The sequence below is a fragment of the Sodiomyces alcalophilus genome (genome assembly GCF_042370955.1).
Source record: "Sodiomyces alcalophilus JCM 7366 unplaced genomic scaffold ACRALscaffold_10, whole genome shotgun sequence".
Lineage (NCBI taxonomy): Eukaryota > Fungi > Ascomycota > Sordariomycetes > Glomerellales > Plectosphaerellaceae > Sodiomyces > Sodiomyces alcalophilus.
The window spans coordinates 540,401-565,341 of record NW_027263541.1 but is presented as its reverse complement, the minus strand read 5'-3'; the positions used below and the strand labels follow the sequence as shown (position 1 = coordinate 565,341).

At 55.9% G+C, this 24,941-nt stretch overlaps 9 protein-coding genes and 1 non-coding gene across 10 annotated transcripts; 5 read left to right on the top strand and 5 right to left on the bottom strand.

Annotated features, from left to right (window-relative positions):
- Positions 1-299: 299 nt before the first annotated feature.
- ACRALDRAFT_1072985 (uncharacterized protein) lies at positions 300-2,732 on the bottom strand (the record flags this gene model as incomplete). Its single annotated transcript, XM_071018051.1, has 2 exons — positions 300-1,664; positions 2,721-2,732. The coding sequence occupies 2 exons, from the start codon at positions 2,730-2,732 to the stop codon at positions 300-302; spliced, it is 1,377 nt and encodes a 458-aa protein (XP_070871132.1).
- Positions 2,733-3,796: 1,064 nt separating this feature from the next.
- Positions 3,797-4,734, top strand: ACRALDRAFT_213580 (uncharacterized protein; the record flags this gene model as incomplete). The annotated part of the gene is made up of 7 exons (XM_071024102.1): positions 3,797-3,806; positions 3,856-4,014; positions 4,056-4,163; positions 4,241-4,385; positions 4,488-4,537; positions 4,574-4,637; positions 4,716-4,734. 7 exons carry the CDS (start codon positions 3,797-3,799, stop codon positions 4,732-4,734), a joined length of 555 nt encoding a protein of 184 aa, XP_070871131.1.
- A 33-nt stretch (positions 4,735-4,767) lies between these two features.
- Positions 4,768-7,644, top strand: ACRALDRAFT_1095377 (uncharacterized protein; the record flags this gene model as incomplete). The annotated part of the gene is made up of 21 exons (XM_071019773.1): positions 4,768-4,827; positions 4,965-5,024; positions 5,087-5,111; positions 5,182-5,201; positions 5,309-5,389; positions 5,466-5,568; positions 5,627-5,657; positions 5,709-5,719; positions 5,758-5,804; positions 5,851-6,105; positions 6,157-6,239; positions 6,318-6,325; positions 6,370-6,556; positions 6,586-6,635; positions 6,670-6,740; positions 6,766-6,914; positions 6,975-7,036; positions 7,099-7,129; positions 7,202-7,236; positions 7,299-7,432; positions 7,484-7,644. 21 exons carry the CDS (start codon positions 4,768-4,770, stop codon positions 7,601-7,603), a joined length of 1,623 nt encoding a protein of 540 aa, XP_070871130.1. The 3' UTR covers positions 7,604-7,644.
- A 719-nt stretch (positions 7,645-8,363) lies between these two features.
- ACRALDRAFT_1072984 (uncharacterized protein) lies at positions 8,364-9,954 on the bottom strand (the record flags this gene model as incomplete). Its single annotated transcript, XM_071018050.1, has 2 exons — positions 8,364-9,583; positions 9,645-9,954. The coding sequence occupies 2 exons, from the start codon at positions 9,952-9,954 to the stop codon at positions 8,364-8,366; spliced, it is 1,530 nt and encodes a 509-aa protein (XP_070871129.1).
- A 1,789-nt stretch (positions 9,955-11,743) lies between these two features.
- ACRALDRAFT_1066163 (uncharacterized protein) lies at positions 11,744-14,059 on the bottom strand. The gene has a single exon (XM_071017292.1). The coding sequence runs from the start codon at positions 13,913-13,915 to the stop codon at positions 12,095-12,097; it is 1,821 nt and encodes a 606-aa protein (XP_070871128.1). The 5' UTR covers positions 13,916-14,059; the 3' UTR covers positions 11,744-12,094.
- Positions 14,060-14,287: 228 nt separating this feature from the next.
- On the top strand, positions 14,288-17,134 carry ACRALDRAFT_1083664 (uncharacterized protein). Its single transcript, XM_071019486.1, has 5 exons — positions 14,288-14,423; positions 14,484-14,800; positions 14,865-15,204; positions 15,273-16,211; positions 16,287-17,134. Exons 1-5 carry the CDS (start codon positions 14,313-14,315, stop codon positions 16,911-16,913), a joined length of 2,334 nt encoding a protein of 777 aa, XP_070871127.1. The 5' UTR covers positions 14,288-14,312; the 3' UTR covers positions 16,914-17,134.
- Positions 17,135-17,716: 582 nt separating this feature from the next.
- Positions 17,717-18,730, top strand: ACRALDRAFT_1037342 (uncharacterized protein; the record flags this gene model as incomplete). The annotated part of the gene is made up of 2 exons (XM_071015059.1): positions 17,717-17,807; positions 17,910-18,730. 2 exons carry the CDS (start codon positions 17,717-17,719, stop codon positions 18,728-18,730), a joined length of 912 nt encoding a protein of 303 aa, XP_070871126.1.
- A 221-nt stretch (positions 18,731-18,951) lies between these two features.
- On the bottom strand, positions 18,952-21,463 carry ACRALDRAFT_2044914 (uncharacterized protein; the record flags this gene model as incomplete). Its single annotated transcript, XM_071021477.1, has 3 exons — positions 18,952-19,389; positions 19,455-19,504; positions 19,564-21,463. 3 exons carry the CDS (start codon positions 21,461-21,463, stop codon positions 18,952-18,954), a joined length of 2,388 nt encoding a protein of 795 aa, XP_070871125.1.
- Positions 21,464-21,733: 270 nt separating this feature from the next.
- ACRALDRAFT_1066160 (uncharacterized protein) lies at positions 21,734-22,676 on the top strand. The gene is made up of 2 exons (XM_071017291.1): positions 21,734-22,107; positions 22,141-22,676. Exon 1 carries the CDS (start codon positions 21,741-21,743, stop codon positions 22,017-22,019), a length of 279 nt encoding a protein of 92 aa, XP_070871124.1. The 5' UTR covers positions 21,734-21,740; the 3' UTR covers positions 22,020-22,107; positions 22,141-22,676.
- Positions 22,677-23,564: 888 nt separating this feature from the next.
- ACRALDRAFT_t287 lies at positions 23,565-23,647 on the bottom strand. The gene has a single exon. It is a non-coding gene; the product is annotated as a tRNA-Glu (tRNA).
- Between the last annotated feature and the right edge of the window lie 1,294 nt (positions 23,648-24,941).

The following is a 24,941-nucleotide window of genomic DNA, read 5'->3' as shown; positions in this document are numbered from 1 at the left end:
CAATGCACCGCTCGACTTTTCTCTCCTGAACGGACCAGCATACAGTAGAGATAGGATAAACGTATTACTGATTAGTGTTACCCGGTGCCCCGTTTTAGGCCGTGGCACGATCGTGTCGAGGGAGGCCAGGGCGTGTGTGCCGTTTCGCATAAAAATGTAGACTGCTGTTCCGCCGGCAGCAAATAGCCGACACGATAAGAGCTCGTGGTCGACAGTCGTGCCACGCGAGCTGCTTGGTGCTTGGGAAACATATACATGTACAAAACTCCGTCCACTGTTGGTGGGACGAGAGTCCTGAATCAGGCGTCCAGCCGGACACTGAGCTCCATCAGCAACCGCACAAACTTCTCGTGCAGCTGGACGAAGAATTCTGGTAGGCCGACGAGCTCGGCCAAGCCTCTTGACTTGAGAGACAGCGGACCACCGCCGGTGCCCATGCGGCGAGTGAGGGCGCTGCCGCCTGTAAGGAAGCTGCTACCACTGCCGTATTCGCGGCCACCATAGCCTCCCTCTGTACGATTCCTCTCACGGTCTTGCGATTGACGCTGGGAAGACTGTGCAGGTCCGCCGAAATATCCACCGCCCGCGGCGATGGGGCTAGCCTCGGCCGCCTTCTCGGCCTCGGCCTCTGCCAGCTTCTGAATCCAGGCGGCCATTTCGCGAAAGGCCGTTGCGATGAAGCCGAAAAGCTTCATGAACAAGCGCTCCTTGTGGGTGCTCAATGCCAGGAAGGCATAGACGCGTTTGTGGCCGCGAGCATGGACGTCAGGAATGCGGAAGATGTAGGCAATGGTGTAGCCAGTCTGAGGGTCACCGAAGAATATGGGGCCCCCCGATGCCGCAGCGCCGGCGCTGTGAGTGGTGACGAAGGGCTGGGACGTCAGGTTCGGAGGCGCCTGGGGGTGGATGACATTGCCTGATCCACCGGCGCCGGGATGCGGCGTCCGGGGTAGGGTTTCGAAGGAAAGGGCACGGAGGCAAGAGGCGCGTACGATGGAAAAGGAATTGGGGACCAGGGGCTCGTGGGTCGACGTGTAATTCATGTAGTGGGTGTGGCCCCGGAAACTGCGTGATGTCGATGACATGCTCGATCGAGTGGTGCTCGAGCAGGGGGTTCTGCGAGAGGTCTGGCTCGGTTGGCCCTCGCCATCGGTATCGCTGGCGGAGGAGGTCTGGGAGGGGGGCGGCGACGTGCCCTCCTCGCCGGAACTGTAGACCTGAGCCCAGGGGAAACGAGTGCGTAGAGTGGGGCCACGGTCCTCGTTGGCACTGATGTCCTGCGGGATGGTCATGGCGCAGTTCTCGCAAGGGCTTGCTCGCTTGGTGACAAGATCATCGTAGGTTCTCCGGAAATTGCTCGAGTTACGGCGGTGTTGGGACTGATCGGCTGTCTTGTTGGGACTAGCTGGCGGGGTGTCGACGGGAGTGGCGGGGGCGCGGTCAGGTGCAGTGGCGGCAGAAGTTTGTACTGATATCTGGGCTTTCTTTCCGGGTGCCGATCCAACGCCATTCAGCTTCAGGTTGCCGAGAGCATCGGCTATGCCAAAGGGATGGCGATCTTTAACGTCGACGTCATCGAAACATGTAGAGCAGGGTTGAGGTAAGCCCTCGGTGACCATCAGCGGGGTCGGACCGTGAATGTCGCAATAGTGGGCGAGACATAGCTGAAGGAACGGAGTTAGCATGGCCGACGACAATGTATGAGAATGCTGGTGAACTGAATCATATAAGTCCAGGTCATAAGAGGCAGATGTCCATGTGTCTTTGAGCATTGGAAGCAGCATGGCTAAGGATATTCTGGGGCAAGGTACACAGGGAACACGTAACAGACAGAGATGGTTAGAGAGAAAATGAATGAAAACAAAGACGGGGGAAATCGGAAAAGATAAGGAAGTGCGTGTCTCAAGGACCATGACCACGGCTTGGATGCAGCGAGTTCAGGTCCTTGAATAAAGGTCATGCTTTTGCTTTTTCCAACATGTCTCCCTCGACACTCTTCCCTCAGGCTTGCTTCGATGCTCCGACGGGATGAGGGAACGGAACCACGGGACTTCCCAGCCAGGGGTTGATGGAAATGTTGGGGGGTTACCCCATTGACAAGAGCCAGTGTCAGGATGACGGGTGCACGAGAGACATCGCCCGGCCATGTCTGTACCGCATGGTCAGGCGCAGCATAGAAGCTCGCAGGCAACTATGGATCGATGGCCGGACACCCAAATGTCTGTAACTGATGTTGCTGGTGGGATGCTGGTGGGATACACCAGGGGCGCGATTGTACGACGCGAATGCTCCCTTTGCCAACCATGGTACGGGATGATCGGGTAAATACAAAGATAGAGGTTGGATGTGTAGCAGAAGAAGGAGGGTTGGCAGACTCGCATGAAGTGACAGGGGATGGTTGGTATCGATCCCGATTTTGCCATGTAGAGATGAGAACTCGCAATGGGATATCCAAGACATTGTGCACATGGCAAGGACAGCGGTGAGAGGCGGTGAGAAATCAACCTCTTGCTAGATGCCATTGTTTGAGGAGGAGGGCAAGCTCTGGAATGCTGACGGGAAGATCAAGGATGGTGCATCCGGGATGCGTGCGCACTTGCGCTGGAGATAAAGAAAGGGCAAGACAACCAAAGGCAGATGCAGAATTGGAAGATTTGATTCGGAGGAAGAAAAAGAAGAAAGCATGATAGGACGGTGGAAAGGCCAATGGTTGAACTTACTATCGCTGTCATGACGTATGAAGAAACCACCAGAGGTCGCTGGGGGTTGTTCGGACTCGAATGCGCGCTTGCTGTCTTTATCTCATTTATCATTTGCTGGAAGAACGAGGGGGGTTGATGTGCCAAGAATGGTGCGGCAAAGAGGAATCGTAAGACCGAGGGCGAGGCACGAAATAGTAAGTGGATGGGTTAGAGTTGATGGACGAGTTGGTGGGTGTGAGAAAAAGGAAGAGAGAAGAATAAAGAATAAGACGTGGTGATCGTAGTTGTGGTGGATAATAATCGAGGTGAACTCGGATAAAGGCAAGTACGGGGAAGAGGGAAGGAAGAGAAAAAAGGGTTGACTAAAGGCAACCTGGTAGTAATTGAGAGAGAAGGAAGTGGTAGAGGATACCAGGGAGATGAATTCATGCACTTTGTTCGGTTCGTGTGCCGATGGATGGTTGTTCGCGGCTTTTTGTTGTTGGTTTCATGAGCTCCGGATGGGGAGGAGGTTATGTTGGCAGGTACGAGACGACGCGAAGTGATTAACCCTTCCTTCTATTTCCCACACCCACACACCCCTCCCCTTCCCCCTTCCCCCCTTCCCATCCCGATTTCCCCAATTCCACAAGTCCACAATTCCATCTCCGGCAATTCCTCGTGGGGTGCAACTGCCATTGCCAAATTGCCAGATGCAGAAGTCAGCGAAGAGTGGAGACCCTTTGGATGCCACAACCATGTACAACCGGGAACCCAGGGAGCTAAAGAAGAAAAAGGAAAAAAAGAAGGAAATGGAGCAAAGGGACTGGAGTCTAGACCCGAGCGACAGGACGTTGACTTGTTCGTACGAAGTACTGCCTGAGCCATTGGGTACTTGGTAGAGTCGTACTGCTACCCTGGTCTCCGAGAGGACAGGGTAATTACCCGCCTCTCCGAACTCCGTTACCACATGATTCCCTGGGCAAGGCGCAAGTAATTATATGTAGGGGTTCAGTGTGGGGGCTGTAGACGATGACCTTGTTCCAAGATGGCTTCGCTACGAACGTTGTACGAAGCATTCAGAAGCGCGGGTTACATGTAAGTAAAATTGCTGCATGTACGAACGTATGCACCTTACACGGCCTTACAACGTACATACACCATGCAAGTCAAGTCAGGCCACTGCTCCAGAAGGACGTCAGTACGTCAGTACCGCACTCGGCAAGCCCCGGCACTACGCACGCACTACGCTCACTTGTATGTCTCCATCGATTCCGCAGCCAACGCTTGAATCGCTTTCAGTTGGCTAGGAGGTGCTTGGTAGCAACATCTTGTGTTTTAGCGTCTGCTTAGGGAGGGCAGGCACCTATTTAGCGCGCGGAATATTATTCATCAACATTCCAAAATACATGACCCAGGCCGAGTCTCAATGTCTCATTGCCGAGTCAAGCCGCGGCAGGCAGGCAGTCTTACGTTGTAGACGTCGGTACTACTTAGGGACATATACATATACGTTGTACACAAGAGAGGAATGAAAGTGGGCGATTGACACGCAATAGCTCAGAAAAGCATAGCGAACCCACGAGTTTGGGACGGGTTTGGGATTCGGATTCGGATTCGGATTGTGGATTTGCTTGGAATCCCCTTGTCTTTTACTGGTCCCGAGTATCCCGTCTGCTTGGCCTGGCGGCTCTCTCGTGCCTCGTCCCTAATAGGCTGACTGAGAGAGAAGAGTCCGTTACACATATAGGCGGGGTCCCCGTTATATGTTGATCGATCCCCCCCTTGCCCACCGACCTTAATTAGCAGAGCAGGGGGTCGGAGGAGCACAGACGACCACTTCTCTACTTTCACACGTGGATATCCTGAAAATGACCTTTAGCCGCTAGCAGCCTGGAAGCCAAGCCCGCTATCATTTCCCGTCTTGATTGCTCCTGGCACGGATCCGTCGGACACGTGCGCGTCCCAGCAATTAGGGGCCCTATAAGCTGACTGTTGGTCCTCCATCAACTGCTGATTTTCTGGACATGTCAGTATGATCGGCGGCCCCTAATAGTAGTACCGATAACGTGAAGCACTGAAAACCATGACGCCAATTGACCGAGTCGGATCATCCACCTACTGTGCTTGGTGCAAGATCGTTTCTGTATGTGGAGGGCCGTTTTACTTTGAATATACTCGGTGAGTCGGGCTTAACTCGGCACGGCCCATAAGGGCATACCGGTAAGCTGATTACGTTGTACGAAGTACGTTGTATTCTCACTAATCCATTGCTGCAAGTAGATTGGTCAAGCCATCATCTATGCGTTAATTGCACCTAGCCGCCAATTCGCATGGATCGCAGTATGATGAGACAGGTCGGTATAGCATTGATATTATAACGACGATGAATTCGATAAATATAGAATAAGCTTCCCATTGGCGACGCACGTTGTGTGTACAATGGTTGAAATACGAAATGCGAACGAAGTAGTACAACGTACAGTGGTTGGGCGTGTAGCAACGGCCATTTCATCGTTCGTCAGTAAAACGTTGGTACCTAGGTACATATGTACACGATACAAGGCCCTAATATTCGAGAACTTTTCTACGCTGTAACGGAAAAGGACCCACATTATCTCGGCAAGAATCCCACATCTGGATCCGAACTGTTCTTCTCTGCTGTGCGACGTTGGTTGCGTTTCTCCCTGGGCTCCAACATACAGAAGGTCATTACTGAATTAGCGTGTGTTTACGACATGGATGCCAATTGTACCCATCCACCACGAACGTCAATTGCTTGAGATCAAGCCTTTTTCTCACCTCGACATGAAACTCATCTCGAAGCTCTCTTCCCTGTGCCCTATCCAAGCCGCCCAGACAAGGGGACCCTCCGATCTGCACTCTGGTCACTTATTCGGGATACCCTTCACGAGGAGACTCGGGCTGATCGACACGCCGGCGAGAGCTAGCAGACGGGGCGGCATTTCCGAACTTGTCATGTCTTATTCGGCCTAGGTAATCGGCTTGTCTCTCTCGTGGCATCAGGGATCGGATCTGTTGTCCTTTTGATGCCTCACCGCTACACCTGTAAAAGACGTCTTGCGCGAGGTTGCGCATGCAGCCAGCGGCATGGGAGGCCTGGTCGGACCTTTTATAAGATTCTTGTGTGTCCACAGACCTATACTAGAAACGCTGTGCCGAGTACGAATTCCCTTTCCCTCGCTCCATGCGACATACGAGTCAGCCGGCTGACAGGCTCTCACCCTCTTACATCATGACTTGGAGGATTGGTAGCCAGGGCACCTCCTCAGCGTTTGAAGCAGTCCCAACGTTTCTCTTTCGTTCTTCACTCCGGGAAAGCCAACATGAAATCGCAACTGTTTTTCGTGCGTTTGGTCTTTTCCTTGCCCTCTGGACCGGCTTGGCGCTTCCTCGGTCTAATGTTGGTCCTTTCTCGACCGCCTCGGCCTTTCGTATCATTTGACCGAGCAAGATTCACCCAACAACCAAACTGCCGGACCTTTCGCCTAATTGTCTCGACTTGCGGCGCCGTAAACCTACAGTCCTTCCCATCTTGTTGGCCTCCTAAGTGAAACGGGATCTTCCGACGGGAAGCTCGCGCGACTAATTCCTTTGTCATGGATCAGTTGGCAGACTGGCAGGTTAGGTTATTAGTTTGCAGCGATTAAACCCCAAAATAGCCAAGGTGGTATTGGCAGGACTACAACGTACTACCGGTACATGAACGTAGGTAAGGCGCAGGTAAGTAATTCTTCATACTCTCTCCCACCTTGGCATGCTTATGTATGCACAGCTGGACTCGGTGTAAATTACTGTCGTCAACGGTCCGACGAGCCATGGCCTTTTCCCCTCTTCTCCGGTCTCGGTGTGAAGTCCTGACGAAACGGGCCATCTGTGACAGTGTCCCCACGTCGACCCTACTTCCGGCCGCCTATTTGAGCAACTTCGGCCGTTGCTTTCCCGCGCCATCACATGCATATGTAAGTATCCCCATGTCCAGTCACCACTGAACCCATCGCCGTGGTCAACGCTTGGCCGCTGCCCCAGCAATACAACGTAGGTAGGCTGTAGGTCGAAATAGGGCTGCTATCGTTGGTCCGCATCCCCGGCATCTGCGTCTCGCTTACTTGAACGTGGGATGCACGTTTCATCTGAAGAATCTCAAACCCGATCTATCCGTACATGGAACCACAGCCTTGCAGAAAGCGGAAAACCTCTCCGCGGAGCGGAGTCTCTAAAAGCAGTGTTGCATTTCTTTACATGCTCCTATCACCCACCCTCTTTGGTCAGGGGCGGACGTCATGCCCAGATGAGCGAGCGGGCGGGCGGGGGCGGTTCCTTTGCGACGTACGGTTGAAGCGGGATGAGGGAGGGAGGGGGAGGGGATGGAATAGAGCTCACGATGTCATTTTAGCCGTCGTCCCTCGTCGCAATGCGCTCAATGCGTGCGCCATCGGTATTCGGGTCGCGGGCCGATTCGCGCTATTATAAAGCCCCATTGACCCTGGCCCGACTAGACTGTCCCTAATTAGACTGACATTGAGGAGTTACCGTGCGTCTAAAAATTATCATCGTCGACTTTTTAGTGAGTGGAGTGGGTGCATTACCCGACAGTCGAGTCCATGTCAGACATGTCAGACATGTCGGCTGTCAAATGTCAAAATGTCAAAAAAGAACCGACCGGACCGCTCACATGGAATCAATCATCTGCCATGGTCTTTTACCGCTGTCAACGAGTTGTCAATAACGTGAGGGAAATGTAAACTGCCTATTTGGGAGGCTTCTTGCTCACAAGCAAGCCACATGATTCTTTCGATGCACACAAGGGAACGAAAGAGAACATGCGGCTCGGCTCGCTAATAACCGGCTTTCCTGTATTTCTATCATGGTATCGCTGGAGGAGACCCGTCCAGCGTTGATTCTCCTGATTAATCGACAACGAAGAAAAAAAAAAAAAAAAACTTCACTCGTGCACATCTGGAACGCGGCTCATGCAGAAAAATCCTGCTATACCTCGCTACTCGGCATCTCCCGAAGCCCTCTTTTCCCACTCGGGTAACAAGACGCGAGCGACAAACGGGACGGACCGGGACGGCACACTCCCATGGACTTTGTCGCTGCCCCTTGTTTGACGAGGAAGAGAGAGAGAGAGAGAGAGAGAGAGAGACAGAGAGAGGCGGCCCGACAAAGGAACGCCATCAAGGCCTTGCCCCTCTCACCTCGGCTGGTTCCAAAGCCGTGCGCCTTGGCCTCACATGCCAACCCCAAATCTAAATGCCCGTCTTTCCCACAAGTACAGAGTAGGAAGCAAAGTGCTTCACAAAACCATGCAAACCCAAACCAAGTCAATACCAATACCCAATGCCCATGAATCAACCCTTCGCTTCGTGCTCTTTGGTCCTTTCCTCCCGTCCAACGCCTGCCGGTATGTGATGTAAAACAGTAAAAGAGTAAGCTCGAGCGAGCCGGACCGTAGTCGTACATGCAATTTGAACCCATCACGTCGTGTCGTGCATCCCACCGCCTCGGAACCGAGACGGGCAGGAAGAACAAGAACGAATTGCGTTGCTGTTCCGCTTAAAACATCCTCCCATCTCGATGGTCATTATCCTCGCCGCGTTTCATTGCGATTCCCCTCGTCAGCTCAAGCCCTGTTCGCCGCTCCTCACGGCCACGTCGTCAATCGAATGACCGATCTTCAATCTCCAGCCTCTTGGCCGCCCGCTCGCCGGTATCCTCAGCCCCGTCGTCCAGGAGCGGACCGTACCGGTCCAGCCACATCTGGCGGAGCGTCTGGTAGAGGAAGAGGAACTGGTCCGGCGACTGCACCATGAGCAGCCGCTGCTCGCGGAGCCTTAGGACGGTCTGCACGATGGGGTCGGGGAAGTCATCGTCGTCGTCGACGGCGTAGGCGGCGTCCTCCGCGCTCAGTGTCATGTTGAGGGATCCGTCGCGGTTGGCCAGCGCGCCGGCGTCGAGCGCGCGCTTGAGGTGCTCGAGAGCGACAAAGGTCCCCGTGCGACCCACCCCGGCGCTGCAGTGGATGATGCGCGGGTTCGCTTCCTCCTCCTTCCTCGCCTGTGCGCTGGGCTGCGGGGGTTTGCCGTTGTGTTGTTGGGGGGCGTTGCCCGTGTTGTAGTCCCGCGACAGGCGCATCAGGGCGAGGAAGCTTTCGAGGTCCTCGAGGGCTGGGGCGCCAAAGTCGGGCCACCTGGTGTAGTAGAAGTGCCAGATGGTCCATTCCTCGGGCTTGGCTTGCTCCCTGTCTTCCCCATCGCCGAGGCTGGCACCTCCGTCTTCCTCGTCTTCGTCCTCCTCGTCGTCCTCGGGCTCTGCGTTCTCTCCGCGGTGTAGGGGAGGGTGGACCCGGAGAATCAGTTTCCGCAGCTGAATGGCTCCCTTCTCGAGTTCCTGCAGAGACTCGCAGCGTACGTCGGCCCTCCATCCGTCCCCCCATCCGTCTTTCCGGTTGAGGATCCAGGGGTCTTCTTCGGTGGACATGGGGAGGTAGGGGAAGCACTTTTCGTGTTGGTCCTCGACCATGGTGGTGAGCTGGACGATGACGACGGGGCGGTCGCTTCGGGTCTGCTCGGCCAGCATGCGCCACACAAAGTCGACGGTAGGCCGGGTGGGCCCCTGCATGGCGATGTAGCGCAGCGGAGGCAGGTTTTGGCTGACGGCGGGGACGGTAACGGGGGACGCATTGACGTAGTCCAGGGTAGAGTCGGGAACGCGCAGGCGGACGCGGTTGTGGTTGTATGGCTTGATGTTGGTGTAACGGTCCATGACGCCACGGCGCATGTCGGTCTGGCGGTAGAAGTTGAAGGGGCATATGGAATTCGGGTCGGGGTCGGGTGGAGGAACGGCGAAGGGGAGAAAGGTGAACTTTGCCTCGATGTCTTGAGTAAGGGTAACGCAGTTAGCCGTCGGTTCCAATATGTAGGGCTCGGAAGAACATACCATCTACGGACTGATCCAAGAACAAGGGCATCTTGGGCCTTTTCTTATCATGTCCGACATTTCTGCCATCCACGGCCTGGCCATCTCTATGGCGTACTGACACGGGAGACGGAGGACTCGACGCAAAGATGGGGGCACCTTCGTGGATGGAGGTGCGAGTCGACGGAGGGGAAGACGACGGTAGAGGCGAAGGGGGAGCAGCAGGCGAGCGGGCACGCTTAGTGGCACTGCGTAGGTGGAAGTTGCGGAAGGGCCCCTTGCGAAGGGGGTGTAGCTGCTGGCTCAAGGACTTGGTGCCTGGACTGGCCATGGTGGAAGAAGGGGAAGAGTCGGGCGACTGGCGCGGGGTGAGGGCACTCGGGTCGGTGACGATGGTGGGTTGTTTTGGCTTGCGCCGAAACTTGGGTATTTCCATCAGGTCGGCCTGCGTGGGTTTTTTCGACGTGATGTGGTTGTGCGATGGAGTTGGATGAAGACGTGGCCACGGTAATTTCGTAGACGGGGAAAAAGAAATAATAAAGGGCGCGATAAGAGATGACGTGTGGAGTAAGAAGTACCTGGGTACCTGAGCACCTTGCTTGGAGTACAACGTACTAAGTACCTACTCCCTTGGTTGTACTTGGTTGTATCGGGAGCCAAAATAATTGAGGGGGTTTCGACTTGAGGTTGAATGGAATGAAGAGACGATAAGAGGAAAGTGAAAAAGAAAAGAAAAAATAAGAAGAAGAAGAAGAAAAAGAAAAAGAAGAGGAATGTGTTGAGGAATCTTATCGATTGTTGGGGGCAAAGGCAAAGGTCGAGGTAGGCAAAAGGAGTCCGTCCTAATCCGTTTCTTTTTCCGGTTTCTTTTTCCTTCTTTCCTTCTTTTTCTTTTCCTTTTCCTTTTTACCCGTCCCTGCCCTGGTCGGTCCTTGGCTGTCGTGCAGGTGATGGATGTCTGGGCCAGGGTTGTCGCGTGGTACTGGCGTTAGTGGGTGATTTCAGGGAGAGGAATTGTGCTGGTGATGCAGAGAACAAGGAACGGAACATTCCACACTCCCTGACGATTCGGGGTTTCTTTTCTAGTCCGTGGAAGTGAGGCTTGTGAAGGTTTGGTCGGAAATGGCAGAGGTTCAGGCCGCATGAACTTGTCCTCTCGTCTTGCTTCTTTTGTCCAACGGGTTGATTTCGTTTATCTCGTCCCTCGTCAGACGGGCACGTGCCAAGCCGGGCATTTATCTGGGTAATACAACGTACAACGGCGGGACGTGGCATGGGCGCATGAAACAGAGTTGTGCCGTGTTATAATTAGCCAAAGAAATGCAGTCGAGAGCGAAAATGAATGAAGATTGGGTATTATTGTAGGTATTGAAGTAACAGACACATCACCACTGCCAACTATCTCTCTGCTGACCCGCTAGGTCTGACATCTGACACCCAGTATCGATGACCGGAAAATTTTCAGGGCATTCTAGTCATCTGGAGGGAAAAGCAGGTTTGACAACAAATGTGTGAGCCACATGGACGGTAGGGAGGGCGGAAACGGATATGGCTGGGCGTCAGTAGGAGACCATGAAACGTACTTGAACGAACTGGAAGCATGGAAAGACGCTTAAAGACCTTCGTATTGCGTGTTCGTGTTACACAACCACACTGATGGAAGTGGAATCACATGGCCAGCGTCTAGACGGCAGGGAACCTCGACGGTATCGGTGTTGACGCACTAAACAGCTAATTTCGTATTTCGTTTCTATTTATTCAACGGTTGCTCCCGTCCCAGCGAGCTGGACACACCCGGACCGCCTCGACTGCAGAATACAACTCGCGTCCGCCCTGCAATATACTTCGTACGGCACCCAGTCGGCTCGCACCATATATCGTGGCCCGCGCCGATCCCCTCCCGTTCCTGCAGGCCGTCCGCATGGCTACATGCCAGAAAATCTAAATACGAAAGACGTAGATCAATAATAGACACGCACGTCTCCATCCGTGGTACTGGCTAGCTTTGCTGCTGCTTGCATGTTGCAGGGCACTAACAACGTCGGCACTGAATGTATCCCCACAGACTCCTACGAATAGTCGAAGATGCATCACCACGAATCACATGTCCAGGGAGTTTGCCAACCAACATATCGGCGAAAGTCGAGTGGTATAGTATCACTGAATACACAGCCCAAAGGGCCCCTCTACATCTGAGCAGTAAGTACGCATTAGAGTAGAAAATGTCGTCAACTGCCCCAAGCCCACCGACTTTCGTCTCCCACCGCTGGTAGTATACAGGGAGCCACAGCTCTGTTCCCAATAGGACCTCTTATCTCCTTTTCTTCCCGTGACATGGCCTAGTCCCTCCTCTAGGTATGATACATAGGGCCAACTACTACTACATAGGGTCATGTACATGTACATGCCACTCAACCAATAATGTCGTCGTCCTCATCGGGCACCTGCGGCCCAATGTACGTTGTACACGCTCACACCGCAGAGTACACGCACGAAACGTACCGCCCACACTCCACCCTCTGCTCAAGGCTCACCTTCTTCCCCTTCCCCTGCGCCCCCACGCGGACCGACTGCCTGGGCGTCAGCTGCCACCGGCGGAAAACATCCGACCCCGCCGTCGCCGGCGCCGCAATGTACGTCGGCGTGTTCACGTTGGGCCGCTTCCCCGTGCCGAGCTGGTAATGCTCGTTGCCGCCCCAGAACAGCACGTCGGCGCCCCAGTTGGTATCCGACGCCGTCTTGCCCGACGACGTCTCCGCCCGCGTCGCGTTGTCCAGCGTCGCCGCCGCGTGCGTCGTGCCCACCGTCAGCCCCGCCACCCGGATCGGCGCCATCTGGTTGCTCGCCTCGTCAAACTCGAACAGCGACGACAGCGCCTTGACCTTGGTCGGCCCCGCCGACAGGTGCGTCCACTTGCCCGTGCCCAGCGACCCGTACAGCCCGTTCCCGCACGCCCACGTGTCGGCCGTGACGCCCGGCATGCGGCGGGACGGCGCCAGCTGCTTGTTGTTCGCCTGCGCCTTGTTCGCCTCCTCCTGGTCTTCCGGCTGCCGTGCGTCCACGGTGAAGAACGTGCTCAGACCCCCCGCCGCGATGGACGTCACCTTGGGAATCAGGCCCGTGTTGGTGTACAGTCGGGACACGGCTACGGGTACCGGAACATCGACCGACTGCGTGTTCGCCTCGGGCCGGAACCCGAGCTGGCCGAACGTGTTGTCGCCAAAGGCGAAGATTCTCCCCTCCTTGTCGAGCACGACCGAGTGGAGGTCGCCCGTGGCGATCTTGACAATGTCGTAGTCCTTTAGGTTGAAAATCTCGTGAGGCTGGTCAAAGGCGCCCTTGGGCCGCGTCGTCCACGTCAGCCCGGGGATCCCCATTTGGCCCTGCGACGGGAACTGGGATGTGCTGGACGCGGTCGAGAAAACCCTGCCCTTCGACGTCAGGAGGAGGCAGTGCTGCAGACCGCTGCTGATGTCGATAATCTTCTCCCCCCGGCCGAGACCGCCGGGCGTCAAGTCCCTGACGCTGGGACCCAGCACGCCCGTGGCTGATCCGAGGAAGGGAATCCACGACGACTTGTGCGCCTGAGCCTCGCCCTCGCCGCCGGCCTTCTGGTCGACGCGCTCGGCCGGGATCGCATAGACGGAGCCGTTGGACGACAAGGCGATGATGCGATCGTCCGACACGGTAATCTTGGTGATGTCTTTGCCCTTCAACGTCTCCACGGGGCTCGGGTCGTCCTTGCAGTAGCCCAGGCCCCACTGCACAATATCTCCCTTCTCCGTGACGGCGGCACCGAAGCCTTGCGTCAGTTTGATGTCCCGAAGAAGCTGGCCTTCGAAGTGAGGGATCCTCCGGGGAAGTTTGACGAATGCCTCCTTGGAATTGGGGTCGATGACCTTGCCCGTGTTGGAACCCCATGCGTACACCCCAGGGTGTTCCCAGCTGTCCCGGACCTGATTGTGCTGAGACCCGACGTCTTCCTTCGAGTCGGGTCGTTCCGGCTTCTCGAATTCGATCCGAGCCTTCTGGGGGCCGGCCTTGGCGGCTTGCGGGGCGTCCGTGGCCGGGAAGAGGGTCGGGTAGTAGTATACACCAGCCGCAGATACGGCGAAGACGCCCAGTAAGCTGGCGACCTTGGCTGCCTTGCCGCTCGGAGGAGGGGGAGGCGGCGGAGCGGAAGCAGATTCACGGCTAGAGTACCGACACCATTGCTGCGAGGCACGTCTTGTGGTGCCGTCTCTGACGCCGGGCCCTCGCGCGTGTCTGAGCGCTGTCCGATATGCCCTCATTGTGTCGGCCTCTGTATATGTGCAGCTAACGGTGATGCCTCGTGTTGTCAATCGGGCAATGAACGTGCTTTGACTGCCTGGGTAGACAGGTATGGTACAGTGAGGGCGTGCTTCAGTTTGAATTGAAATTCCAGAATAAAATCACCCTAGGCAAAAGCTGGTGAGGTCATCAGGGTGAGGAGCTTTGAGAGCTGCTACTTTATAACCTCTGAAACGCCATTGGTTCCCCTGGGCTGGCCCCATAACGGGAGACCCACTTTATCTACGCGTACCGTAAATAGGTACCAGCCCCACGCATCAGCCACAAATGTTGACATTTACGCCTCGTCCTCGAAACGTGGAAACATGACGCCAGCACCTGCTTCCGCACTTCCCCTCGCACCCACCGAGGACGACCATGTACGAAGACTCCTGGTACAGTTTCGTGCCCGAGGTCGCCAAGACGACCACACCTAGTGGTCAAGGTACAGGTCACAGACGCAAAGAGTCTTTGTTGCAGCAGCCAAACGTACGTCGCCCCGAATCCTCTCTAGCTGTGGGCACCGTGGAAACTTATCCCTGAACGCAGGACGCGAATCAAGCCAACGAGACCCTGCCAACACTCAGCAAGCTCGTGGAAGAGCAAGCGACACACACTCCACCGGAGGCCACCGTTGCTCGGAGGGCCAAGTCGTATTCCGACTTTTATCATGTCGTCCGGAGCCAACTCGCCAAAGATTCACACAAGAAGAAGCGGGAGGAAGATCAACGGAAGAGGAGGAAGGATAGGAAGACCCTGGAGGCTCTCAACGTAGCGGTCAATCTTGACGACGCCGTCTTCTCACCGAAACCCATTCTGACCCAATACGAGGACCGGCTGCTGGAAGCGAGTCAGCAAGACTACCTGTATGTCGTGTTCCGCCGCCAATCTCAATCGCGTCTTGGACAAGCGCGCTGATGCTGCAAGCAGTCTATATAAAGACCAACTGACCCTCACGGAACGGCACTTGGATGCCTTAATCGATGACGCGAATTCGGCTCTCGAGCTGCTCAATACACTCTCTACTTCGTTCCGAGCTGTCGAGGCGCAGACTTCGACCTTCAAGGCACAATGCGAAGACCTCCTTTCCGAGGAACGGCGTCTCCAGAAGCTGGCAGACGACGTCGGCACGGACCTCCACTTTTATGCCTACCTCGACAACGTCACCAGGCGGCTCAATGCGCCCGGCGCGAGCCGGTTGGTAGATGATGACGACTTTGTCGAGGTGATCAACAACTTGGACTCTTGCATCGCGTTTATGGGTAGAAATGTGAGAAAAATCCTTCTGTGCATCGTAGTGTACTCGTGTCAGAATGGCTAACATGTGACAAACACCAGACCACGTACCGCGATGCAGAGTCGTACCTCGCAAGATACGAAGCATTACTGACCAAGGCACTTCACCTGCTCGAAGTCGGCTTTACGAACCGACTCGACCGCATCTCAGCCGAAATCGCCCCTCCCATTGCCTCGAGCCAGTCGGAAGCCACACGGCATGCGCTCGCGTACAGTCGCTTCGGGGAACTGGTGCTGACTTCGGACGCGCTGATTCCCAACATCCAAACGGTGATTCGCAACGTGTACGACGAGTTTGGCCAGCCCGTGTCTGGGATTGCCGGCGAAATCTACGGCAACACGGCGAGGAACCTCTTCCGGTCGTACTTCTCGGTTCGCGACCGCGACCTGCGACCGATGTTCCAGCACGACCTCGACGAGTTCAAAAAGGAGTTGAAAGAGCGGTCGATGGAGACGGCGTCGAGGAACCTGGTCAAGCAGACGTTCGAAAAGGCCTTTAACGAGACCAACCTCTTCGCGCGGATCTTTGGCGTCGACTTGCAGTGGAGCTCGGATGCCGAGTCGGTCTATGCCGTCTTAAAGTCGAACCAACGATCTCCTGCCAACCCGACCAATTTGGTTCCGCTGGCGACCAACCTGCAGGCAGTCATGCAGACGAGCAGTCTGCCGGCCACCTGCAACGTGGTGGCGTGGCTCATGAACGAGTACCTGGTTCTCGACTACGAGGACGAGGAGTCACCTTTCGCCAAGCAGTGCCGGGAGCTCAGTGCCAGGTTGCTGACGGAGCACCTCTGGGTATTTACGGACAATGCATTCGAGGCCGAGGTGTCCAAGACCATTTCCAAGGCGGCGGTGAAGGACGAGGAACTGAAAATCGGTCCCGTCGTCGATGGGGTCTCGTCTTCGAACGCCTATCTCCCTGTTAAGAAAGCCATGGAGTTGCTCACCATGTACGACCAAACGGTGCCGAAGGAGCGAAGCGTACGTAATTATGTCTTGTTTTTATTTTATTTTTATTTTTTTTCCGCTATCGATTCCAATCTGACACCCTTACAGCAGACGAACAGCCAGGTCATCTTCAAGATTGTCCGGGAGACGATCAACGTCCTGCAGCGGGCCGAGTCGCGCCTCAAGTCGCTCAAGTCGAGCACCGACCCGGACATTTTCATTGTCAAGAACCTCCTCATCGTCAAGAACGAGCTCGTGTCGCTCGAGATTGGCGACATCCGGGGCGAGGACGGCAGGTCCGCCGGCGGCATGCAGCATTTCAACCGGATCTGGGAGACGCTCAGCCCGCAAAACTGGGCCAGCTTCTTCGGCACCATCATTGGCGGCGTGGGCTCTGCCTTCTGGTCGTCGTCCGGCACGTCGGGCGGGGCGGCAGGGGCCAAGGTGACCGCCAAGACGTTGACGGTGGAGGACATGAACGAGCAGCTGGACGAGCTTCTGCGGCAGGCCATTGTGGGCTTCACGCAGCGATGGGGCAAGCTGATGAACGAGGCCAGGGCGCGCAAGGCCGGGGTGAAGCCCATCGGCAAGGTGGAGCGCGAGCTGGACGAGGTGTTGCAGAATGCGTTCAGCAACCAGCCCGAAGTCATTGCGAAGCTGAACGAGGCGATTCAGATGAGCGCTGAGGCGCAGGTCAAGGCGGCTGAGGAGAAGAAGGGCGTGAGGCGATATTAGCTTCCATAATTATAGGGCGCCTAATTACTGCGGCGGTGCTATCTATGACGATTGATCGTTTGGCCTGTTCTGGAAGAACATAGTCATGACTGAGCATCACACATCACACTGCCTGAAACTTCTCTCTCCATTGAGACCGGGATATAGACGTCGAAGGAGTCCAGAAACGTCGGTTCAAACGGAGTCCTAGGGATCCGTAATGTACTCGGATCCGATTAGCAGTCCGTTTCGGTGCAGGACGGACCCTGGCATTGACCAATGATACGGAAATACGTGGTACGGAGCAAGTACCGTGCAACCAACCATACCAGATGTGGGGCCTAACCGATGTCGGAGACGTGTTGGTATCGGTGAGTACCGTACCGTTTCGGAAACGGAGCAAGTGACGCCATTTGGCCAAGAAATCACGAATTTATTCTATCGGAACGGAAGGATACACAATGTAAAGTCCCGGAGAGTTGTGTGTACGTAGAAACCCCAATTCAAAGGTATCTCACGTGCCATCACTCGAGGCTGGCTGGCATTTTACTTTCAGCCTCTTCAAAATTCAAATTCCCAAGTTTGCAAAACTGTAACACAAAAGAGAAAATAACAAAGGCGGAGAAAAAAGAGAAAGAAAAGAAAGACAAAGGCAAAACCCCGGATTCTAGAGGGGCTGGGACTCGGCCTATTGCGGACCCTCGACCTCTCTTATCAGCAAGGTGTCCCTAAGGTCTGAATATCTCACCTCGCCTCACCGACCACACGACAACGCACCAGAGAGTTCCAGCGCAACCATGGCCGACGCTGCTGCTGATGCTGAGATGAAGCTCCAGGAGCAAGGCGGCGGAGCTCTGCAGACCAGTAAAGACCTCTTTGCCGGTGCTGTTGGCGGTGTCACTCAAGTCCTCGTCGGTAAGTTTCTCAGTCTGCGTTTGTTGAAGGACGACAACGCTTCCGAACCATGAAACGACCTCACGGCAATCCAAATCCCCCGTCTCATACTGACCGCCCCAGGCCAACCCTTCGACATCATCAAGGTCCGCCTCCAAACCTCCACAGCCCACAAGTCCGCCCTCGAAGCCGCCGCCTCCATCTGGAAGCATGAAGGCGCCCTCGCCTTCTACAAGGGCACCCTGACCCCCCTCCTCGGCATCGGCGCCTGCGTCTCCGTCCAGTTCGGCGCCTTCCACCAAGCCCGCCGCTGGTTCGAGGCCCGCAACGCCGCCGCCTCCCCCTCCGCCCCGCTCCCCGTCAGCTACGGCCAGTACTACGCCGCCGGCGCCTTCGCCGGCATCTCCAACTCGGTCCTCTCGGGTCCCATCGAACACGTCCGTATCCGCCTGCAGACCCAGCCCCACGCCGCCTCCGCCCGCCTCTACAACGGGCCGCTCGACTGCGTCCGCAAGTTGTCCGCCCAGGGCGGCGGCATTCTCCCGGGCCTCTTCCGCGGGCAGTCCGTCACCGTGCTCCGAGAGGCCCAGGCCTACGGCGTATGGTTTCTTAGCTTCGAGTGGCTCATGAACTCCGACGCCGCGCGCAACGGCATCGATCGCCGCGAAATCCCCAGCTGGAAGATCGCTTTCTACGGTGGCCTCGCCGGCGAGGCCCTCTGGCTTGCCAGCTACCCTTTCGACGTTGTCAAGAGCAAGATGCAGACCGATGGCTATGGCGCTGCCAGGCGCTACGCTACCATGCGTGACTGTTTCGCCCAGATCTGGCGCGCCGAGGGCGCTCTTGGGTTCTGGAAGGGTATCGGCCCTACCTTGCTCAGGGCTATGCCTGTGAGCGCTGCGACGTTTGCTACTGTCGAGTTGACCATGAGGATGATCAATTAAAGCACTTGGAAAGCGAATGGTTTTCTTTTTTTGGGATCTTTTCTTTTCTTTTCTTTTCTTTCTCCTGGACACTTCCATCTCGAGCTAGAGTCGAATCACCGACCAAATAACGTCATGTATGCAAATGTTCTTCATGTGGTAAACGTATATACTTCATTCAAAGGCGTTATGTTTATGGCGCATTACGATGGCAACGCTCTGCTTCTCTTCGCTCTACTTTTCTATACCTCGTTTTCCACCCGTCGTTGCAAGATATGGCGCGCATTCGCCGGCGTCAACGTCTCGATGCCTAGCTCCTCGAGCACGCCCTTGGCCTCCGTATTGTCCGTGAACACCCGGTCCGTGGCCTGCTGGAGCGACATCCCCGTCTCCTCGCCCTCCTCCGACTTGGCGGGCTGCACGGGCAAGGTGAGCAGCAGCAGGGCGTCGTCGAGGCTAGCGAGTGGACCCAGGCCGCCGGGGATGTATATCTCGACGAGGGCGAAGATGGCGTTGAGGTCGCGCCGGAACTGCGCCGCGCCAAAGGCTGTGAATTTCTGCCGCATCAGAACGTCGGTCCACAGCATGTCCTGGAGCTTGTCGAGGGCCCCGCGCCAGATGCGACGGGACGCGGCTGCGCTCAAGGCATTGCGGAGGAAGTCGAAGTTTTGACGGATAACCTGGAAGATGGGATGTTAGCGGGACAAGCGGAGATGGATGGCTACGGTCATGGGTTGATATGTACCCTCAGAGGTTCTTCTAGTTCGGGAGTGATGGCGAGTTGACTCGAGTCCACTGCTGACATATTAGCCGGGTCCCTTGCGTGAAGACGTTAGACGTTAAACGTTGCTTACCTTCGTCATTGTCGGCGATGGTTGTCCATTGAACACGGCTCGAGTAGATCCTAAATGCGTCTTGGTGCGACTTGGTCAACGCCCCGACGAGGAAGTCCTGCGCTGCCTTTCTCCTCAAGCTGTAGGCCCCAATCGTCTCGTCGAACAGCGCGCCGTCCTCATTATCAGATCCCACCGCAGTAGACGTGCGATCCTTGACCTCGTCGTAGCTCATGCCACCCGCAATCTTGCCCTGCTCCTCCCCGGGTTTTGCTCGGTTTTGGAGTTCGTCCCACAGCGTCACAAAGAACTCGTCGTTGCTCGCATCTCGGAGCGTGTTGACGATGTGGTCGGCACTGCCATACACCTTGCACAGGGTCTCGAGCGCGCCCGTTCCCTCCAGCGCGGCGAGTTGCTCTTTCGTCACACCGTGGATCGTCCGTCCCACGGTCGACGTGATGGCCTGGTACGCCTCCAAGGAGCCCCTGAGGCGATCGTGGTACTCGTCCAGAATATCTAGCTGTATGCCTATTAGGAAGCGGATCTTGTGTCCAAACTTCCTCGCCCTTGCGTACTGCGACGTAACAGTCTTGAGGAGATCGGTCACGCGAACGGCGGCGTACGTCGGTTTCGTCTTTCCCAGCCCGGCGTAGTCGTAGTCGATATTCCGGGCCTCGCGGGAGTCGATGATGGCCCGGAAACGCTCCAACGCAAAGTCTCTTTCCGCCAGGAACCACGGCTCGAACCACTTGTCGAGGACTTCGGTCGTCAACCCGGCCCACCCACGGTCTGGCTCTCCGCCATCGTAGCCGAACCTGGACCTCACGTTCTCGTCGAACGTCATCAGCTGTGCAATGAGGCTGCTCAGGAACGTGGGCACATGCACGGCGTCGGCGACCACATCATGCACCTTCTTTCTCAGAATAGGGAGCATTGCCGTGATGAAAGCCCCCACCGGGTCAACGTAGACCGCGTTGGTCGCCACCGGCGTATCCCGGAACTTGGCCGCCAGCATGTGGCCGAGGTTGTCCCTGAAAAAGTCCTCCCACTTCTCCACCGTGGCCAGGAACCAGGGGAAGCAGTGCGTCCCGATGGCATCGGGCTTGCTGGTGGGCTTGTCGCTGAGGAAATGGAAGCGAAACTCGGCGACGAAGATCTTGCACATGACGTCGAACGGCAGCAGCGTCACAATCTCGGAACTGTACACCACCTCGGGGATCTGCAGGTCAACGAGCTTCTCGAAGCAGCGCAGCCACTCCTCGTCCATCTCCGTGGCCGGGTCGACCATGGGCCACGACCGCTTGCGCAGCACCGCCTCCAGCTCCGCTGACATTATCTGCTTCATCTCGTCCCAGAGCGTCTCCGTCACCGACTCGACGTAGTTGACGAGGTGCACCGCCGCGTCGTCGGCGCGGCTCGAGAGCTCCTGCAGCAGGACCGAGAGCCGCTTCAGCTTCGCGTACGGTTCGAGCGCCGCCTTGGGGCTCTCGGACAAGTGCGCGCGGGCCTCCTTCCGTAGCCTGTCCACGTCTTGTAGCATCACGAGGTATTTATGTGCCAGCTCGACCGTCTGGAGCTGCTTCATCGGGCGCTGGAGGCGTGCGATGGCCTGGTCGGGTGCGTCCGAGGCTGCGGCGACCTTGACCCGCACATCGATGCTTTTCTGAAGGGCTTGGAATTCATGGATGCGGGTAGCGAGCTTCGCCCTTCGGTCGTGCGAGATATCACGGGCTTGTTGCAGTTGTTTGACGGCATCGTCGAGCTGGGACTGCAGTTGACTGCGCTGGAGCTCGACGCTGGCGAGGAGCGTCTCGAGATTGCCCAGGTCCGTGGCCGATTGGAGTTGGTCATCGATGAAATCTTCTACCCGTATGTCGATTTCCTGTGCCCTGACAGGGCTAGTGTCCGAACCTGCGGCCATTCTCTGGTTGTGCAGGGCATTGCACATGGGCAGATGGTTGTCGTTGTCATCGTGGCAGCTAAACGTGGAAGCAGTCGGGGTTGCACGTAACGGATAACTAAATGTCGAGGGGATATATAGCTAAGGAGGACATCCTTCTAGTGGAGGTATGACAGTCATGGCAGGCGGTGTGTGACGGCTGTAAATTCAAACGCTACCTTTACCTCTTCGCTTTATCAAGTGCAAAATCGGCGCTCCTTCGATTACCGTTCCCGTTCCCGTTCCCGCTCCCGTTCCCATGCACGGCGCCAGAAACATCTTCTCGGCCTTCCCCACCGACCCCGAACCATCCCCCGCTGTTGGCCCTGCAACCGCTCCTGTAACATCCCAATCTGACTGGTGGCCGACTGATCCTGGTTGCGCGACTGCTGCAGGCATGGACGACCCCGGCCCCGTGCCCCTGGCCGTCGCCCGGATCGACCCCGAAATGGTGTTTCCCACGGTTGGCCCTGAAGCTGTTCCCCTAACATACCAGGCTGAATGGCAGCCAACTGCGGCTGGAAGGCAGCTACTGTGAGGGCGGTAGCTACGGCGAGGGCGGCGGCACCGGCGAGGTCGGTAGCTCCAGGGAGGTCTGTGGCAGCGAGGTCTGTGACTCCAGCGAGGTCGGTAGCTTCAGGGAGGTCTGTGGCAGCGAGGTCGGTAGCTTCAGGGAGGTCTGTGGCAGCGAGGTCGGTAGCTTCAGGGAGGTCTGTGGCAGCGAGATCAGTAGTTCCAGCTGGGCCAGGCAGCTGCTGCAAGGGCGAGTTCAGTTGTGTCCTCGCTCCTGGTTGGGTAGACGGCCGTGCGAGACTTGGCCCGAAAGTTACCGTCGGCGTCTGGTCAGGATCATGGATGTGTGCAGGATTCTGACCCGAGAGCGGCGGCCAATGGAGGCCTATGCCCGTCCAGTCTTCCGTCCTGACGTCTTCTCGTCGCCGATATACATCGTGGTATCTGGGTCTGGGACCCAAGGACAGTGGAGGTGGTGTGGGTGGTAAAGGTGGCGAAGGCGGTAAAGGTGGTAACGAGACAGAGGCATCATAGGGATTCAGACCCCAGTCGTTTTCTATTGCTGCTTGAATGGCACTTTGGAATTGTAGCCTCCGGGGCCTGGGCTGAAGTATATCGCCAACCCTCAGCGGTGGGCCGGGGGTAGACTCGCTCGATTGAGAGGAGACCGGCTCCTCCGAGCCCGGCTTGCTGACCGGCGCGCGCTCATCCCCCGGCTTGCAAGTGGAGCTGACCGGCGCTCCCTCATCCCCCGACTCGGAGGACCTGCTGACCTCCGCATGTGCAGCAGTCTCCGTCGTTGCAATGACGACATCTGGTAGCTTGGTAACCGTGACTGGGTTATTCGCTCCCCTACCCGCTGTACTTTCTGCCGTTGGAGTGGTGTCTTGTAACGAGTGTGTTTGAACAGAGGCCGAACTGCATAGCTGGTGCCAAGCGAGTAGGTCGGCTGCAGCACTTTGCATGTCGAGCCAGTTCGTGCGGTTAAAAAGCGAGTGATGCCGATACAGCTATGGCTAGGTTGTAAGTCTGTGTGAACCGTGAAATGCTCCTAAAGAGATGTAGATGGGTTCCATCAAGGACGAGTGTAAGTGATACGGTGTGGCGAGAGAGTGTCTGCATGGAACAGAGCATCGCCTCTCCATCGTCAGGATCATCGACATTAGTAGTCGCTCGAAACTCTACGTCCGGGAGATGCTTTGGCCATGTTCAGCCACCCCTGCCCAAGTCGCGAAGTTTCTGGATGTCAAGGCAAGTGGCACCGAGGAGAGAGAATGAGAAGTCATTGCGTACTCTCTTCGCGCCTCAGCACGTATTCAGTCTGGTGTTTTCGCAAGAGTAACCAGACCAAGAACGCAAAACATGTAACCAGGAAGTATACCGTCGAAGGATAAAATACAGCACATATATTTATTCATCGCGAAAACGTTTGAAAGTAGAAAGATCAAAGACTCAAAGAATCGAGACACAAGGGTGAAAAAAAGAAGAAAAAAGAGAAAAACATAAGAGGAACGAACATCAACTAGTCGTGAGGAGGTAAAGGTCCAGGAAACAAAAAAGAATGGTGCTGTTCCGATACCGGGAATCGAACCCGGAGCTTCGCGGCACTTCCATTATGAAAGCGCGATATGTTAACCGTTACACTATATCGGAGGTGCTTGTTGATAACAGTGCTTCCAGTACGGTATATATGCAACTGCCGTCTCTATCCACTAATCCCACCTAGCGTGGTTTCGTACCTGATTACGTAGCTTCAGCTGGTCAATGTTCCGCCCCACTTCCGGGGATCGGTGACTGCAAATCCGACTAGGAGTCTTTCCAACTCATTGGTCGCAAGGACTTTGAGTAATCTCTCCGGGTACGTCACATCGGGGAGAGAAGCCGAATTGGCAAGTCATGCAGTTTCTAGAGCAACGAGAGCAGAAGATGGGAAGGGGCAGGGGCTGTCGGCCGTCATCAAGGACGTTATTATTACTTTGTACGTTTGGTATTATCAAGGGCACCATGGTGTATCAATGCGGAATTTCCCCTTAATTTTCCTGGATAGAGGCGAGGCATCTCGCCCGAATACCGACGTTAGGTACATCCGATCTAGTGCAGCTGATTGCAGCACGAGCTACGAATATGCGACTGCGAATTCGCACCAGGATGACTAAACCTACGTTTGAACCTTTAGCTCTGAATTGCAAAGCTTGTCAAAGAAGAGAAGGATTCATATACACTCTACGTATATCACTAGCAGTAACACCTAACGGCCACCGCAGCGTTGGGACTCGCCGCTCGTTTGGCTAGGCCCAACAGCGTCCCGTCTGACAAGTACGTGGACAACGTACAAGTCACTTGGTACCTTGACGAAGACCCCTGAAACAGTTTCGTCCACTCACCAGCCACTATCCCTTCCGGGACTAGCGTTCCGGCTCCACAGGTACCGCGAGCCCAAGCCCAAAGAGGGACCTCACGCCCAATTGCCTGGCCAACCAGTCTCGGCGAAAGTAAATACAAGAGGTTGGCAGAGCTACCCAACGACCCAACGACTGCTGGCCGCATGCTTCCTACAGCTTGTGCAAGGGCACCACGTATCTCCATCATCCACATCTGCTGCCTTGATCGGAGAGCCGCCTTGTCTCGTTTCTTCTCTCTCTCCCCCCTAGTGGCAGATACCTGGACTTCTGTACATCCGTACACCGACTCGTCATCTCTTCCTCGTGCCAACAACGCTATACCGGACTCACGCCAAATATCCAACACTGGAATTCTCTTCTCCTCTATTCACACCTAAGCGCACCAAATCTAAGTTCCATCCTTGGTCTCTCCCATTCCTCCTACCCGAAACTTCCCATTCCTCTTAATCCGCCCCATCTCAAAGCAAAGGACAAAGTCGCACAACCCGTCATACAAAGGCATTGTTGTCTGACAAGCTGGAGATTTACCACTAGATCGATCCACC